Source organism: Urtica dioica, chromosome 1 (assembly GCF_054948205.1).
Source record: "Urtica dioica subsp. dioica isolate 48M chromosome 1, U.dioica_male_clone48M_v1_H2, whole genome shotgun sequence".
Lineage (NCBI taxonomy): Eukaryota > Viridiplantae > Streptophyta > Magnoliopsida > Rosales > Urticaceae > Urtica > Urtica dioica.
Window position 1 is genome coordinate 18,134,938 of NC_142756.1, and position 18,504 is coordinate 18,153,441.

General features: G+C 38.3%; 3 protein-coding genes across 3 annotated transcripts; 1 reads left to right on the forward strand and 2 right to left on the reverse strand.

Moving 5' to 3' along the window:
• Positions 1-1,230: 1,230 nt before the first annotated feature.
• LOC149407645 (uncharacterized) lies at positions 1,231-6,274 on the reverse strand. Its single transcript, XM_089621211.1, has 11 exons — positions 5,956-6,274; positions 5,805-5,914; positions 5,444-5,759; positions 4,962-5,222; positions 4,401-4,889; positions 3,403-4,121; positions 3,233-3,297; positions 2,259-2,303; positions 2,017-2,164; positions 1,628-1,692; positions 1,231-1,315 (listed from the first exon to the last, which is right to left on the reverse strand). Exons 1-11 carry the CDS (start codon positions 6,272-6,274, stop codon positions 1,231-1,233), a joined length of 2,622 nt encoding a protein of 873 aa, XP_089477337.1.
• Positions 6,275-6,284: 10 nt separating this feature from the next.
• On the reverse strand, positions 6,285-7,322 carry LOC149407646 (uncharacterized). Its single transcript, XM_089621224.1, has one exon. The coding sequence runs from the start codon at positions 7,320-7,322 to the stop codon at positions 6,285-6,287; it is 1,038 nt and encodes a 345-aa protein (XP_089477350.1).
• A 9,660-nt stretch (positions 7,323-16,982) lies between these two features.
• Positions 16,983-17,841, forward strand: LOC149407647 (uncharacterized). The gene is made up of 2 exons (XM_089626970.1): positions 16,983-17,385; positions 17,475-17,841. The coding sequence occupies exons 1-2, from the start codon at positions 17,062-17,064 to the stop codon at positions 17,658-17,660; spliced, it is 510 nt and encodes a 169-aa protein (XP_089483096.1). The 5' UTR covers positions 16,983-17,061; the 3' UTR covers positions 17,661-17,841.
• The last annotated feature ends 663 nt before the right edge of the window (positions 17,842-18,504 follow it).

Below are 18,504 nucleotides of genomic sequence, written 5' to 3' on the forward strand. Positions count from 1 at the left end.
CGGAGACAAGTCTTTTGCTTTTTCGAATGGTAAATAATATTTACTATCGAATGGCCGGACTGTAAATATTATTTACCATTAAAATTATCCTGCGATTTGCAACCAGGATATTCGATGACTCATTTGGAATAGATGTTTAGGAATTTCAATTTCGTAGATGTTCTTCTATTGTGCTTATATTATATGTTTGTCTACGTTAGCCATTTAATCCTTCTTAGTTTTTGTTTGTCTAGTGAAGGTGTTTAGGTTCTTTGGTTTCATAAAACTTCGTTCTTATTTGTTTGTTAATTCCAAATTTTTTTTCCCAGTTATTCACCATCGGATTTGAATCATGGAATCGTTCGCCAAATCGGAGACAAGTATTTTGCTTTTTCGAATGGTAAATAATATTTACTATCGAATGAGCGGACTGTAAATATATTTACCATTAAAGTTTCAGAGTTTCAGTTATGGTGTTCTATGGGTTAATTAAATTGGAAATAATATTTACCATATTTTTTAGTTAATCTAACAGAGAATTGATCGGAGATGCGGACTAAAGTTTCGATTATGGTGTTCTATGGGTTAATCGAATTGGAAATAATATTTACTTATCATTTTTTTCAAGTCTGAGAACGAAGACGTCTTCATCGGCTTCGGAAGTGGCGAAATCAGAAAACTGGTGGCGAAAAAGGAGGTCGGAGGCAATATAGGAGGATTGAAGGATTCGAAATCGACGGAGAGTTCGGAGGCAATATCGGAGGATTGAAGGATTCGGAGTCGGAGGCGAAAATTTTGGTGTGTATTTGATGAGAGGTAAGATAGGAATATAATATTATTTGGTACTGGATTGAGCTAGTTACCTAATTTAAGAGATAGTTGGCCTAAAATTTTAAAAGAGGTGGCTAATTTGGGCTAGATACCTAGCCGGTCTTTTATTTTTTGTATATCTAGATGCATGGTAAAAAAATATACTTGAATGTTTATTTAAAATATATCTTTAGACTTTTTACAATTTTATTATTATTATTTAAGAAAAATGTTAGTAAAATAATTTTATAAATCAGTCTATACATATTTATTTCTTTCAGACTATTAGCGGTAATCATCACAACTATGAAGCCAGATGAAACATTCAAAATTATAAAATGAAAAACATGAATCTTCAAATGAAGACGTAATAGTCAAAAGTGATTTACATAGACATTGCATATTTATCCTTTACCCACTGAGCGAATCGGTGGACGTTAATCAAATCCACCGGACAACTTTGTCCAAGAGAAAGAAGAAAAGGCTCAGCGAATTTCTAATAGCTTGCTCTAAACCTCCTTTAAGACTAAAACAATGTCATAGAATTGATCATGATTATATGTACGATAACATCTAATATGTCAGGAATACTGTGGGTGAAGGAATCGACTTCACTACATAATATATTCAGTTGGGTCCAAGCCCAAAAAGCTAGAGTTCGGCAGGTAGAATCAGCCCGACTCCAAGCCCAGTTCGTCACATGCACAAGCCCGGTCCGCTAACACTGGATCAGCTCTCCGCCAAGACCAAGTCTGAACCATCACGCTGTCAGTTCGGAAGAAGCGGTCTCCAACTTATCTTCTTGCCACTCCAATTCAACTCAGCACACATGTGACACCTTGGAGTCATCCAGACCGACCACGTGTCCACCATATCATCGACAGAACAGCAACAATATCTCAGCTATAAATAGACAAAGATTAGGTACTATGTGACCACGTGATTCTTATAATTTCACTCTGTTATTTTACTTTGATTTTGTACTCAAGCTTTGTTGAGCTCGTCACTTCTCAGTTCGTCGAGCTCGACCTCATTTGTACTAAGTTCGATCAGCTTGGAATACAATCATTCAATTTGTTCTTCTTTATTTATTGTTATTATTTTCGATATATTTAAGCTTTGTTTCGATTATTACGACGAATTCTTGATATCCACATAAATACAAATAAATACGATACACAAATATGTTATATAAATTCTTATTATTTTTATGTCGGAAGCACTTACCAAATTGAGAGGGTCAGATCTGGTTCGACCTCGGCCAAAGACCTGCTGTGAAAAATCGGGATGACTTGAAGGAAGGCCAGTCGCAGCGACCAGTTCGGAGTTCGGCAAACTTGTCGTTGGAGGCTTCGTTGGGCGCTGTTGCTTTGAGCTTCGCTTTAAAAAGAAAAAAAGTGAATAAGCAAGACCAAACGAATGGGGTTATCCAGAGAGTGCAAAATAAAGCTAGCTCGCCCCCAATTTACCAGGTCTCGATACCCACACCGTCCAGAGCATCTGATAGTAAGAACCTACAGAGTGGTCGTTGATTTTAAAGTAAAAATATCTTCTTTCGCAATGGGTATCTTTGCATGTGATGTCCTACGCCCCGGACTCCTAGCTAGGTAGCTAGTGATTAGAGTTTCGTTTGACATGACCGAGCCGAGCTAAATCAATCATTGTCAGGTAGACTTTCTTTTTCTTGGCTAAGAGCTATTCTAAATATTTGAATTCTTTGATATAGTAATCTTTTCTTTGGAAAAATGTTCTTACTTATTATATTTTTTGTTTATTTGTGTTAATGACGATAAATATATTAAATTTGTGTTAATTTTGTTATATTTATATTTATTTGTATTTATTTTGTTGAATTTGAGTTTTCCTTTTTTTTCGTAATTCGTCATTTGTTTATTTTGGTTAATTTGACACATAACGTTATTTTACTGTTTATTTTGGTTAATTTGATACATTATTTTGTTGAATATGAGATCTCCTTTTTTCGTAACCCGTAATTTGTTTATTTAAGTTAATTTGACACATAATATATGTTATTTACTAAAATTAACTAGTACTTACTAAAATTTACAGATATTAACAGTACTACCAAACTTTTAGTCCGGCTCATCAGTTGTGTTCTTGGCGTCGAAGATCTGTCTGGAGATTTAGCTATGTCAATGTGGTCTTATGGGAGAGAGATATGTAGAGAGTAAGAGATAAAAAGTGTCATTAAATGTGATTATGATAAGCTCATTTAATGTCTTATTTTTATTTTAATTATGAAATATTTAATGAAGGATATTTTGGATATTTAATATGTTAATAGCTATTTTACATTATTAACAAAACCATAACTATTTAGCAAAATTCAAGTTTACTATTTTTTTGTTGTTGATAAAACGTGGGCGGGACCACGGGGATTAAATTAAAACCCTCACGTATGGCGGAGGAATACTGTGGTTACAAATTGACACAATCATTATGGACACCACGGACGACGCAAGACGGGACAATCCCCGACCACCGAGCCTACGAATCAATATCAAGAGCATATTTGGCCAAGTTATGAGCAACACCATTACAAGAGCGAGGAATAAAGATAAAACTAGTCTCAACAAAAGAAGATGAGTTCACCTTGATGTCTTCTAAAATCGTACCAAGCTCCGTCGGTGGAGGGTCTCCCTTCTCAAGAGCCTTCACAACTTGAAGGCAATCGGATTGGACCACCATCCTCTCGAGTCGCAAATCACCCGCATAAACAAGTCCATGCCGAATAGCCGCTGCCTCTGCAAGCACCGGCGAGAGCCCACAATGACTAACCGAGACCTCCGAGGCCACCACCCTACCCCGGTAGTCTCTAATTACGCAGCCGATACCGTAGCGGCCCCTTGTGACGTCAATCGCCGTGTCAACACTAATCGCGTGCATACCGGGTTTCGGGGGAGGCCACGACGTAATCGCCCATTTGCAGCTTCCATGGCACCGGCCTTTGTTAGCATTCCTATAATCGTCAAGATAGCCCACGGCCCATTCCACAAGCGCTTCGGGGGACCATTTCGCATTCCCGAAGGTTATTTTGTTCCTATGATTCCAAATCTCCCACACCAAAACCATAAGGAATTCAAAATTACTAACCTTGACGTCTTCCAAGATGTTGGAAAAGGTTCCCACCACGTCCTCCCCTTGGTAAGTTTTTATGATATCTTCGAAGCTAGTGAGAGCCCACACTTTTTTGACCCACCTACACTCCCATAAGGCATGAATGATCGTCTCCGGAGCTCCGAGGCAAATAGGGCAGCGATATTCTTCGGTGATCTTTCGGCGGTGGAGGATTGTTTTCGCCGGAATCCACCCTTTACACACTCTCCAAATAAAGAGCTTAATTTTTTGGGGAATCGATAGCTTCCAAAGATAGTCCCACCACTTAGACGAGGACGAGGGCGAGGAGGAGCTCGGTCTCGGCAAGGCATTACAAGCTTGCCAATAGCCGCTCTTAACCGTGTACTCCCCGTTGTCGGAGAAGTGTCATCGAAGAACATCGGTTGCCCCTCCGCGACTGGAGGGGATAGCAAGAATAGCATCGGCATCCTCTTTCCCGAACATCGCTCGGACCAAGGTTTTATTCCACTCACCGTTATGGTTTTTGAGTTCCGCCACACGCATGTCGTCGGGTATAAAAGGTGGGTCAATAAGCAAGAAGTCCCGATTCCGGGGAATCCATTTATCCGTAGCCACAAGGACCGATTCCCCATCTCTCACTCTCCATCTCGACCCCTTGATAATCACGTCTTTGCCCCATACCAAGCCTCGCCAAAGGTTTGAGCCGTAGGAAGGACACGAGGCTCCGAGAATGTCGCCACCCGGGTAATAACACTCTCGAAAAACCCTTTCAATAAGGCTGCCCGGTCTCCGGATAAGACGCCAAACACTCTTCGCTACAAGGGCTTGGTTGAATTTTTCCAAGTCGCGAAAGTCGAGGCCTCCTTCGTTCTTATGCTTGGTTAGCTCCTCCCATTTACACCAATGAATCTTTCGCTCGTCCCCGCTATTACCCCACCAAAACTTGGCCACCGCTTTATGAATCGCGGCGATGAGTGTTTTGGGGAGTCGGAAGCAACTCGCTGCGTAACTTGGGATCGCTTGTAGCACCGATTTAATAAGAACCTCCCGCTCCGCTTACGAAAACCAAATGCCTCTCCAAGCCCGAAGTTTAGACTGAACTTGTTCTCTAATAAAAGCGAAGACTTCCACTTTCTTCTTCCCGGTGAGCGTGGGCAGCCCTAAGTATCGTAGGTGGCATTCCGTTATGGAGACTCCGAGCGTGGTCGCAATATCACTCTTGGTTTCAGCCGCCACGTCACAACCAAAGCTAATATCGGACTTGGAGAAGTTCACAAGTTGACCGGAAGCCGCGGCGTACGTCTCAAGGCAGCTCTTAATAGCCTCACCTTCTTCTGCACAAGCACGGAAAAAGATGAGGCTATCGTCGGCAAAAAGCAAGCGCGAGACTCGAAGCTCCCCCCCCCGCCAAAGCGAATTCCGGTGATGGCACCCGTTCTTTCCCCCTCCGTAAGGAGGGTCGAAAGTCCCTCCGCACAAATAAGGAAAAGAAATGGTGAAAGTGGGTCCCCTTGTCGCAGCCCCCTCTCCGGTACCACCTTTCCTCGAGTCTCACCGTTTATGTTGAAGGAGTAGCTAACCGAAGTGACGCACCGCATGACCTTCTCCACCCACTCCTCGGCAAACCCCAACCTCAACATCATGGCTTCGATGAAACTCCACTCAACCCGGTCGTAGGCTTTGGCCATATCGATTTTGAGTGCCGCAAAGCCCCCGTTCTTGAACATTCCCTTCTTCATAGTATCAAATCCCTCGAAGCAAACCATGATATTGTCGAAAATTTGGCGTCCACCCACGAAGGCTCTTTGGTTCTCCGAGATTACTCCTTCCATGATTGCCCTAAGCCTCGCCACAAGACACCGCGAAACCACCTTGTAAATCACATTACAAAGGCTAATGGGTCGGAATTCACTAACCTTATCGGGATTGTTGACTTTGGGAATTAAGGTGATCACGGTGTCATTTATCTCCGTCACCGGGTCGCCATTGTTGAGGATGCCCAAACAAACGCTCGTCACTCGCTCTCCTACCACCTCCCAATTTTTTCGGTAGAAGATCGCAGGAAACCCGTCGCTACCCGGGGCTTTGATGGCCCCCATAGCGAAGACTTCTCAACGTCATCCTCTTCAAAAGGTCGGAGAAGCTTGAGGTTCATGTCGGGGCTAACTCTCACCGACACCCCACTCACCACCTTCTCTATGTTACTCGGAGCCGGATTAGAGGACTTGAAGATCTCTCGGAAATAGGTAGACACGGTCTCTTCAATGTCCTTTTTTCCCCCTCGTCTAACACCGGATTGGTCGATAAGGAAGCGGATTTGGTTCTTTTTCTTTCTCGCCGAGGCCCTCCGGTGGAAGAGGGTGGTGTTTTTATCCCCGCACTTCATCCAGTCCAATCTACTCCTTTGGCACCATAACACTCGTCCTTCTCAACAAGAACATCGAGTTGACGTTGTTCCTGGCCCAAATCTCCACGGTCAGCCCCAAGCCTAGCATACCCGCCCTCCGGACCACTTCCTTTTGTTTCTCGATCCTCCTCTTCAAACCTGCTCTTTCAGCCCGCCCCCACTCACCGAGGCTTGCAGCAAACTTCCGAAGGGACTCCCGGAGGCCCGAGATGCCGACCCCACCGCAAGACTCCCAAGCCCGCCGAATCCTATTTCCACACTCCTCTTCTCTACACCACGCTTCCTCAAAGAAAAAATATCGTGTTATCCTTGGGGTTGTCGAAAAGATCCTCCCACAAGAGGAGAGGATGATCGGCCGGTGATCCGAACACCAATACTCAATATGGAGTACCTTGGCATTCGGGTATTGTAGCCGCCAATCCGGGTTGACAAGGTAGCGGTCGAGTCTTTCCTCCACACTATCCGGGTCGGAACTACGTCGCCAAGTGAACTCCCCGCCCTCAAAACCCAAGTCGATAAGGTCACAATCCTCCAACAAATGCCGAAAAGCATCGAGGAGGTACGCCTCTCTCACTCTTCCGTGACTAAGCTCCGAATTGTCTGCCACCTCATTGAGATCACCGCAAACAAGCCAAGGCCCATTGAATGAGTCAAAGACCCGCCGGGTAAGCTCCCACGAGAACTTTCTCTTCGATGCCACCGGATCCCCGTAAAGCCCCAAGAACCTCGAACACTTCCCATCCTCGTCAGTGACCCACCGTTCAATATGGAATCTCGAGTACGAACACAACGCAAAATGGACCGGCTCCCTCCAAAGAAGAATCAGCCCCCCACTCTTACCCACACACTCAACCGCAAAGCAATGATCATATCCAACTAGCAAACGAACCCGTTCGGCCGCACTCCACTTAAGTTTAGTTTCCGACAAAAAGATTAAGTCGGGCTTATACTTAAGAGAGTGAGACCGAAGGGCCCCCCTCGTCCCGGGATTACCCAATCCCCGGACGTTCGAGGCGAAGGAAATCATTGCTTCCGGTCACCTCCATCTCCGTGGGGCGCCGCTTCAGTTTTTAAGGAATCTCCCGTCAAATCCGAAACCCATGAAATTCAAGTTTACTATTGACTGGTTAGCTATAGCGTCCATAATTTTAAAAAAAATAAACATTCTTCTTTACTTCTCCTTCTCTTCATGCATTAATATGACATCAAATCAAAGAACTAATTGGACCACTCACAACCATAAATTTATTTATTTTTAAATAATTAAAATCACAACGTACTAAACAAAAAATCAGATTTTTAATTACAAGTACCTCGCTCAATTCTTTTATAATACAACGTATCACACAAACAAATAAACCGAAACTAGTGCTAGGACTATCATATTACAACCAAACTTATCTAAATATCAGTATATTAATAATTGTAGTAACTAACATGGTCTAGTAGTAAGTGCACACCGCCCCTAAAGTTGAAGTCGCGGATTCAACTTTCACCGATAACAAATATTTATAAAAAAAATATATATATATATATACTAATAATTTTTTAAAAAACATACCCCCTAAAACTCCTCTCTTTTCATGATTCCCAGTCACATTATATAGACATTATCTTCTTCTTCATCATCATATATTATTATTACACGGAATCAAAGAACTAGTCAGTACTACATAAATCAATGTTGCTAATGTGAAACATTATATAAAAGCTCAAAGAACTTGTCTCTCAGCAGCTTCAACAACGATCAGAAGCCTCGGAAGCCGGCCAAGAAAGCACGTAGAAGATCTATAAATCTTATAGACCAAGAAGAAAAAAGCGTAGGGACCAATCAATATTGCTTTGTCCCACCTTTAGTTTTCGATCTCTTCCACTTACTTCATCTCTAAGGTACAATTTAATCTCAGTTCCACATAGCTAGTTGCTCATTCCAAGTGTCTTCAGAGTATATAAAAGAATCGGCAGCCTTTGACCCCCAATACATACCGGTAAACGAAGTTAATAACTTCATTCTTTTCATGACAAGATTCATTTACAAAGAAAAAGTTCGGTGAAAAAGTACTCACTGCTTGTCGTTGTTATGTTTGCTAGTAACTTCAACGTAATCGGCAAGAAGGTTAACATAGTAGAAACCAACTCCAAATTTAACCAATGAGATTAAGATCTCCACTTGTCTGCATTTTTACAACAATGATATACATAAAATAAATAAACAAGGCTCTTGGTAAAAATGAAGATATTACCACAACTATAACTTGTGTATATATTCATTCTAGGGGTGAAATTGGATCGGTTCGGTTCGGTTTTTGACATTTTTAGTATCCGAATCCGAATTTTCAATTTTTAAATACTCGGTTCAGTATCCGGTCTAATTTAGTCTAAAGCCGAAATTCGGTTATCCGAATATTCGGTTATCTGGTTTCTTAAATCCAGTATTCAGTCTAGTATCCAATTTTTAATATTCGGTTATCCAATTTGTAAAATTTCAGATCCAGTTTAATATCCAGCTTTATAAAATGGATATCCAGTTTCTAAAATCCAAATCCGATTTGTAAAAATTCAAAAAACGAGTACAAAGGACTCTTATAAAACTCCAAAATGACAATACATAATCTAAAACTGAGTAAAAAAATAAAATCTAAAAGGACACTCGTCTCCAACTACCTGCACATGTAAATATCATAATATAAAATTAAAATTACAACCCTAATGATCATAATAAATCACACAACAATTGAATTTGTATGTTACCTTTATAGATCACATAATCAAGTTGTAGTAGTAGTAGGAATTGATATATGAGAAGTTTGTTCTTCTATGACAACTTGACCATCATCTGGTAATAATAATTATATAAATTTAAAACATCTGTCTCAAAATTAGGTCAAGTCTTTTTTATAATATATATTTATTTTCTATAAAAAAAATCGGTTAAATAACCGATATCCAGATTTTCTCAAAATCAAATCCGATATCCGGTCCAGTTTTGTAAACCGGATCGGTTATCCGAATCCGAATTTCGGTTAGCTAACGTGGCTCCAAATTTCGGTTTCGGTTCGGTTTGAACATCGGTTTTATCCGATTTTCGGTTCGGTTTTGTACAGCCCCACCGATGTTCCCGATTTCGCAATTGTACCCAAGTTCATAACCAGTGATCTAGAATAAATGTCATTTTTCCTTATTTTATTCTCGTGTGTATTGGTCCAATGACGTAAGTTTTCCATTTGACTTTGTGATGTGAGTAAAAGATTATTTGTTAGAACCTCCTTGCACGTATATTTTGGATAATGGAATGAAAAATGAATTGCAAGATGAATTTTCCTCTCAAACATCAAAAACTTTGCCAACCTGCTTCTATTTGTTGCATCTTCAATGATACCCAATTCGATAGATAAATTACCAAACTCATTCAAGAATTTTCTGTACTGGCCTCTCTTCTCTTCATCGCCAGATTTTTCACCACAGTTTGTGTAAGGAATCAGATCAGTTATAGACCCGCTCCAAAATCTTTAATTTGATATTGAGCCGAGTCCAACTCACCCAAATACCCTATGTTGATGATCTGTATGGATCTAATCTTCCAAATACCATGAAAATGTTATTCATTCTAATTTAGATCAAAATCTAATTAAATTATTAAGTACGAAAAAAGCAATCATAATACCTTATATTGAACTTAATAACATGAACTATAAGATGAGATCACTGTAACACTTGTATGTAGGTCTTCTTGACAATGTTGTTGCTCTGTGCACGTTCGTCACGGTCCCCCTAGATCCATGTATAACTTCTTTCTTCCTTCATAAACGGCCGATCATCTTCGCGATCTTCGATTCCTTCTTGATCCGAACGGCCTCCGCCTTGAGATCCACCTGATGTCGAATGAGACTAAATTAAGTCAAAGTGGGCTTTAATGAGCCTTTACCACGATACATAATTGTTGTACCACATGGTACATGATGGGAGATTCTCTTAACTTAGAAAAATCTCACACGACGCAAGGGTACGTGTCGTCAATTAGTATCGTGCATGAGAACAAATTATCGATCACATGAGGACTTGATTAAGTTTCGATGTAAATGCTTTATCTTTTCTTTTTGAATTATAAAAATAAGAAAATATGGGGGTTTTTGTTTTGGTAGTTTTCAATTTGTGCAAAAGTAAGAAACAAGCAAACGATAAAAACGATTGAAAAATTAGTCGGATTAAGCCACTTGAAACGTTGGTAGTGCACTCTAGCCAACGTTTCACCTAACTTTCAAATCTAGCCACAATTGATAACATGGCTTTTTATTATTCATTTAGAAAATTAATAGATTATCCTCTATTAAAATCGGCTAACATCAATTTGTATCCAACGTTTTGATCGGTAAACTAATGCAATTAATACACGTCAACTTTTTCCTTTAAAAAAAAAGAATACATGTCAACTTTTAATAGTCCATAATCTTTTATCTCCTTTTTTTATAGTTTAATTAGTTGATTTGAAAATGACATTTAAATATGCGTATAATCCATAATGTAAGATAAGTTTTCTTGGGTTAATTTAAGTTAATTTCCGTTTATTTTACACGCGATAAGTTTTGGAAGACCGAAATGTTGGTCAACAATGGTTGTTTTCTTGGGTTAATTTCCGTTTATTTTACATGCAATAAGTTTGGCTGGCTGAAACGTTGCTAGTAGTTGGTTTCTATGATTTATATTACATAATGGTATTTTCGATATTTTCTAATAGTTTATTTCTATAAATGACTAGATTACAAAATTTACCAAACGTTTGGTACATTCTTAAAACCATGATTGAAATTGACTACGTTGCTAGATTACCCAAAACGATCTAAAGACTTATAGAACAAGAAAGGAACATGACTTCGTTAACTCAATAAATTGGTTGGTTATGAGAGCAAGTAAGAAGGGTTAGAATGGGAAAACGTAGTCTAAATTCCCCTAAGGTATCCACTAATTTCTCTCGAGTCTTTAGTGATATAAATGTTTGACGAACTTACACATCTCGACTTGGATCCTATTAAAAACCAATTACAATACACCAGAGATTTCAACCGACTACACCTACCCCTAGTCTTTCTATAGATCTAGGTAGATTTGTGATGGGATGGGTAGAGTTCCCTCGTTTATTATCTCTCGGTTTCAAAACTTGCACAAAGATTCAATAATTAGTCAGCTACTCTAATTCGAGATAACACACACTCACATACCGTAAATTTCATTTTTTTACCCACATTAAGCTCAACTCTATAATAAAGTGATAAACAACCCAGCATCAAATTGCTAACTACAACATGCCCCCTAGATATTTAGCTACTCATTATTCTAATCAAGCAAAGCATAAGAACAATAAGTAAAAGCAAAAGAACAAAATAATAAAGAGACATGGAAATCAATTGCAAAAATCAAATCAACCCTATTCAATATCCAAATATCAAAAGAATTTTTAAATCCAAGATTCAACTCAAAAGAAAGTAAGACAAAGCATAAAACAAGAACAATAAAGGAAATGGAGTTGAAGATTAGAAAATAGAGCAAAAGAGGAAGGAAAAAGAATAACAAATGGAGTTTTGATGATGAGGATGAAGGAGATGTCAACTTCCTTCTTCTTCTTCTTCACTCCAAGAGCTCGGACTTTCTCTCTCTAAAAAGGGTCTTAGCTCTAAACTATGGGGATATTGTGTAATGTATGAATAATGAACACATTAAGAGTATAATATAGAATTCTAGGGTACATTTTCGAAGCATTCTCTACCTTTGGATGTGATCAAAGGGCCAAGATTAGTTCAAAAGACAGACAAAAATAAGCTGGAAAATGAGTTGGCCCGTCGCCCCTGGCCTGGAGCCCCACGCCAGTGTAATACTCACGAAGGCGCGATGCACCACACAACAGGCGTGCCGCGCCAGTAAAGAAATATGATGACGTGTGTCGCATCCGGAGCATCGCGGCCAACGTGTGAGACTCTGACTCTTTTTGCACTTTGGCGCGATGTGCCGAGCACCAAAGTTGCTTTTTCGGCCTTCTGTGAAGTCCAAAATGTCCCCGTTTAACTCCCGAACGCCCATTTTTATCTCTATGAAGCTCCAAAGGCTCTCTTTGACTCGAAAACTTGCAAATATACTTAAAAATACCAAATAATATTAAAAAAAACACTAAAACCAACCTTCGATTATCGTTTAACATGTGAAGATAACTGTAAATGAGTCTCACTTATCAATACAATCACTGAACATCGCCAGTTTCAGCTCATGTACTGCAATGAAAGATTGTTGTACCATTCTACAACAATTGTTATGCTCATTTTTCGGCGTTAGTGATCTGTTTTCTTCTAAAATGTCACATTAAAGCTCCAAAATTGCCGGAATCACCTAATCACACATTTCACTTACAACATAAAAAGTTCAATTACAAATACTATATAATGATTACAACGAATAATATCGTGGCAAATGATAGGAAATTGATAAGAAATAATGCACTTATCAGTCTCTCTATCTTTTGATTTATCAAATCCCATGGATATTCCACTATAATCCTAAAATTGTTATTAGAATTATATTTACATAGTTTTATCAGGGTGTCCATTGACATAGCCATTAGGCGTAAAATCAATCCCTAAGGTTCACTCATGGCAGGAAGGGTGTATTTTATTCTCCGTTCGAGTCAGTTATCAACCCTGAGTTCTATTGAACTCCTAGCAAAATAGTATTTCCACTAATATTATTATGAAAGTGCGCGCAATCTAACGATTATGAATTAACTATTAGGTGCGTAGATTTTACTCTCTTTCAAGATAGCTATATTTTGTATATGTAAATCCATTTCTCTACCGATCAAATTCCAGATTCTCAAAACATAAGTATCTAGATATCATCTAGCTATTAATGAATGAATCAAAGAGTATGGAGATATGACCTTCAAGTCCATGATCACTTCACGATTTAGATCAATTAAAATTGTGAACATTACAGTTATTTTGATATAGGTCACAACGGCTCCTTAAATGTCATGTATGACTATCTAGTTAATTTTTTTTTTACAGATTATGTACATAATAATTGAATTAAATGCTCCTAGCAAAGTGAACCTACACTTTTTTGGAATGCATACGTGATTTTTGATCTAGTTAGCAATCCAGACATATATTAATCACCGATCAAATTTAAGCATTCTACCTTCATGGATTCACATATCTTTATACAGCCTCCTTCTCAAGAAGAATGACACTGCTTTATTTCGTTTATGTATGGTTTATGGTGATTTTCCGAGCTATTTGGACAGTTAGATGATATTCTAGGGTAAAAAATATTTTAAAATCGGGAAATTGACGAAGACATTATATTTGGACACTACGGCGCGCTAATGGTCGTGTCAGGGCGCGGTCTGTCTCCGATGCCGCAAATAAACATGCGTTGGAAAGCTAAGAGAAAGCTCTATCCAATGGTGGAAATAATTCATCCAAAATCTTCATTTCAAAATCTCGAAACATACAAAAGAAGACGTCGTGTTTCTTGATCATCTCTAACTCGTTCGAAAAGTCTTCAAATAATCCCAAAATTGCTTCATTCTGTTAGCAATATTAAAAATAATATTGATAGAAAAATACAAGACACATGCAAGGAAAATTAAAAAGAAAATAAACCAGAAACAGAAACAGGAAAAACAAGGAAAGGTCGAGGCCCGTTTGACGGTTTCCTTGAAGCTTTTATCGCCCTCCCACGGGTGCTGGATTTCGTGAGCGAAAGCCTCCCAGGATACAACGACTTCTAGACGAGCAATGCACCACAGAACTCGGCTTCGGCGAACTAGAACCAGAGCGTCAGAACCTATCACCAGACTACAAAACAAAAACAATTTCAAAGAGAGGGAGAGAGGAGTATTTTCGGTTGTGTCCGAATGAGAACCCAAGCCTTTCTTTTATAGCCACAATCCTGAGCGAATTTGAACAAGAAAACGCCCAGAGTAATAGCACTTGAAGGCAGGCACTTAATGCTCCAGAATTAAACCACACGTGAATGCACGTCAGTTAGGAACGTAAGCAGTCGCTCAAAAACGTCTCCATTAAGTCTCCTTTATTCTCCAGAATAAAGGCACGTAAAGCATTTATCCCATGCAGACATTTTTAATCCCATGCAGAATAAGTTATGTTATGGAATTAAAAGAAATCGTAAGTGAACTTTGCAATAAAAAGTTAAGGGTAAGCCCAAGGCCGAAGCCCGAAACCCGGGCCGGGCCGGGCTCGGCTCGGCTCGGCTCGGCGGCGGCGCGCGTGTGTGCGCGCGTGAGGGGTTAAGAGATAACCCACACACACTCTCCTCTCTTGCACTTGCTTGACCACTAAAGAGAGAGGATGGTATATAAACACTACCACAACACACTTACCCAACCCATGTGGGACTTTTGCAATTCACTTTATTTCCACATGACTAATGTGTTCTTTAAGCATACTTTGAGCATCAATTTCTCATTCATTATAGTAATGATTTTGGCAAATAAATAATCAATCTTATACCCAACGCAACGAGGAATAAGAATACGCAAGAATTAACAAATTCCGATGAGTGGACCCCACTCAAATATTAGCCACAAATCATCCATTTACTTGTAAATAAAGCTTATTATTTACAATTCTTCCAACACATTCTCCAAACACTTTTAGCTCATGAAATACCTATAAGAATAAAGAAAACTACAAATTTATATACATATCGAAACCACATAAGGAATTGCTTCGATTCAAGCCCGAAAAGTTTTGGAAGAATTTTAATGGTATCTATAAAAGAAACGGTATGAATACTTTGTCCAATCCAACCACATGTCAAGATGTGGTTGAGAATATGTAATGAGTTTCAATGGCATTCCACTAAATGCCATCAAAATTCTGCCAAAACCACGTGTAAAATCATTTTTGGGCGAATTAACTAAGCGAAGTCGTGTGTTTGATTTCAAAATATAATTATTTAACATTTTTACTCCATCAACTATGGCGACTTTAACAACTAAACCCTAAAACTTTGAAAATTGTCATTTTTCACCTTTTCAGCTTAGACCTCAATTTTCTTTAAATCCTTCTATTACTATTATCGTCAAAATCGACTGAAAATGGTCACGTGTTGATCACGTGTTGGGGGAAAAAGGTATTTTGGTAAATTTAATTTTAAAAATAAAATAAAACATTGAACCCTCCTCATTTTCTTCTCTGCACTCTCTTCCGGATACCCAGCCTCCACCATTTTTTTTTCTTTTCATATTTTCCCATCATCAACTTCACCTCATCATCTTCATCACCATCACACTAAGATTCACTCCATCCGCATCTTCATATTCAACCCTAGCCCTTATGTGTCGTATCCAGGGATCCCCACCGTGCTCCATCGCCTCGAGCTCAAGCCATCATTCACTCGGCCAGGGTGGTGAAGAATGCCGTTCAAGTGCTCGACGGAATGCCTACTTAATTAATGCTAAAAACCACTACCCATAAAAAAACAAAAGATTGCGTCAATTTTTAAAGAAAGTACAGATATACCAACATATAGACATTGTTTGAAGTAAAGACTGAATATGTTTGGTTTTTTTTTTTTTTTTTTTTTTTTCATTTTTTTATACGCTTCTCGATGTCATATTTAGAACTGGAATTTCAAGACGGAAATCTAACCATTTTATCATGTAGATTCAAAATTTAATTAGTTTCTCAGATATTGCAAATATTATTCATGTTTTTATGTCACATGTTTTTGTATCAAAGTTTCAGAAGTCGGTTGTTAAAGTCGTCTTAGTTGGAGGGCAAATATATCATTAATTCTTTGAAATGTAATCAAATTAATTACACTGTGTGGTTGGACATCATTCAATTTTTTATGGTGACTGAAAAAAAAAATGATGCTTATTTCTACAAAAAGAATTTTTGAATTAGAAATTCTAATTTAATGACATACTTTGTTTTTCCACAAACGCTATTAAAGATGCACAATTAAAGGCCAATTTTAGTAGGTTTTTTTTTTTTAAAAGATTGTTTCATTGTTTTTCTAGACTTTTTATTTATGTGCTTAATATCCTTTGTTTTTTCCCGTTATTTTGATGGCGTATGATAAAAAAAAATCTATAGTCATGTCATAACCATTGATTTTTCCGGTGTTTATCACTCTATTATTATATTTTACGTTATTATATATGATTTGTATTCTTTATATTTCGTTGTTTTACTAGATTTTTTTTTTTACTTATTATTATGTTATTTGTGCTGCTAATTTTTACTTATGTTGTATTTAAGTTTAGTTCTCTAGACATTAGCCTTATAAACATAATAAAATGGTTAGCCACGTGTTTCACTAATTACAAGTAAATAGCCATGTGTTTTTATTAACATGACAAAATTTACTTAAATACTCAAATTATGTATTACACGAATATATAATGATCGAATATTAATATATAATCCGCATACTATTTACCGATAATGAAAGATATGTTGACTATTTAACAATTCACAAACTTTTAATTGCTTAAAAAATTAATTTAAGTTATCTTATAAGTTATATATTATTGTATTTAAATTATTTACCCCTGATAATTTGAACATTATTAAGATTTTGACTACTTTGTAAGTTTTACAAAAACATTGACTTAATTTACTATTTAGCTATGACACCGAATTTCCTATAAAAATATACATTTGTCCCTGCAAGATGCTGTTTCTATTACACTATAAAATGAAGGTCAGATAGGTGGATTTGGAAGAAACAAAAAAAGTAAAACAAAAATGGGTGTATTGCTCAAGATCGTTGACTTCATACTCTTCGTGTTCTTCCTGGCGATGGCGATCTTCTTGCCGGCGATCGGAGCTCAGGCGTTGGTGCCGGAGGGCGTGTTTCCGACGGTGTTGGTGGATCTGAAGCAGTGGTACGCGCGCGAGTCCGAAGACTACCTCGTCGCCGAAAAGCCTCACTTTTACGTGGGACTTGTGTGGTTAGAGCTTCTCTTCCAATGGCCTCTCACGCTCCTCGGTCTCTACGCCATTATCGCCTCCAAGCCCTGGTTGCGCACCACATGTTTGATCTATGGCGCCTCGGTTCTCACCTCTGTGGTATTGATGTTTTTTTCTCTCTCTCTTATAGTGATTAGTGATATTAAGACAATGCGCTTGATTAATTAAGCATTGCATTTGTGTTTCAGTCGGCGATATTATCGGAGATGATTGGATCGGGAAGAGCATCACAGAAGCTTCTGAACACGTACTACCCGTTCTTGTGGGTCGCTATCCTCGCGATGCTCCGTGGTTTGCTCTCGAAGTCTGGCAAGTCTGCTTCGTCCGGCGCCGGAAAAGGAACTGCCGCGATCACTAGGAAAAAACGGGCTTAAAAAGGCTTTAGAATAGGAATTCTATTAAACTTATTAAAATAATTTATAGGCTCTAGTCTGTTTCTGGAGTCCTGAGTAAAAGTTTATTGAGTAAATTTGTTTGTAGTCATGTTGATTTGGTGATGGAAGCTTTGTAATGGATCTCTTTTCTATAGGTAAATTTAATTTGAGTTTTCTTTTACTTTTCTTAGATTTGTGTTAATTTCTCGTCACATGCTTGAGTATTTTCTGTTTGCTCCTAAATTACTATTCGTGAACCTAGCATTCGTCGTATGCATGATTATTATTATTAAAATTATAATTGTATAATTGATACTGTATTTCTTTTATTGAATTACGACACCTCATCACGTGTAAATAATTAATTGGCGTGACATAGACAAAATAGATGTTTATATGAAAGAAAAACACGCAAAAGTTGACAGGGATCTGAAATTCTGGAGAGTTAAAATAAAATTTGAGAAATAGTATTGTTATGGGGGAAAAATCAGATGTTCACGAACTTGAATCGAACACACCGAGCTACCAACTAATATTACCGAACGAGAAAGTTTGAGGTAGGCAACAAATGAGAAACTATCATAATCATAAGTTAAGATCCGATGAGCAATTAACAGAACCGAAAAAATCGGAGACATTATCGATTAAAACTAGTCAAACAAGCATTTATAATGCCCATGTAAGCACAAATAATCACTCAACGCTCACAAAAGACCGAACTTAGTAACCGCTTAAATCAACACACAACACAAATAGTTATTTAATAACCGTCTATGATGTGAGAACTGATCAACTCACGAACAAGCTGCAAACCACACTCAACGAAATAAGCGACTCTCTCACA

Excerpts from the sequence above, each read along its gene's own strand:
- LOC149407646 (XM_089621224.1), bottom strand. The coding sequence starts at position 7,322 with ATGATTTCCTTCGCCTCGAACGTCCGGGGATTGGGTAATCCCGGGACG.
- LOC149407647 (XM_089626970.1), top strand. The coding sequence starts at position 17,062 with ATGGGTGTATTGCTCAAGATCGTTGACTTCATACTCTTCGTGTTCTTC. Across the intron at positions 17,386-17,474 it reads CCTCGGTTCTCACCTCTGTG|TCGGCGATATTATCGGAGAT; the intron begins GTATTGATGTTT and ends TTTGTGTTTCAG.
- LOC149407645 (XM_089621211.1), bottom strand. The coding sequence starts at position 6,274 with ATGAAGTGCGGGGATAAAAACACCACCCTCTTCCACCGGAGGGCCTCG. Across the intron at positions 5,223-5,443 it reads CTACTCCTTCAACATAAACG|AAGAAGGTGAGGCTATTAAG; the intron begins GTGAGACTCGAG and ends GTGCTTGTGCAG. Across the intron at positions 1,693-2,016 it reads GATCTGACCCTCTCAATTTG|CTGAGATATTGTTGCTGTTC; the intron begins GTAAGTGCTTCC and ends GTCTATTTATAG.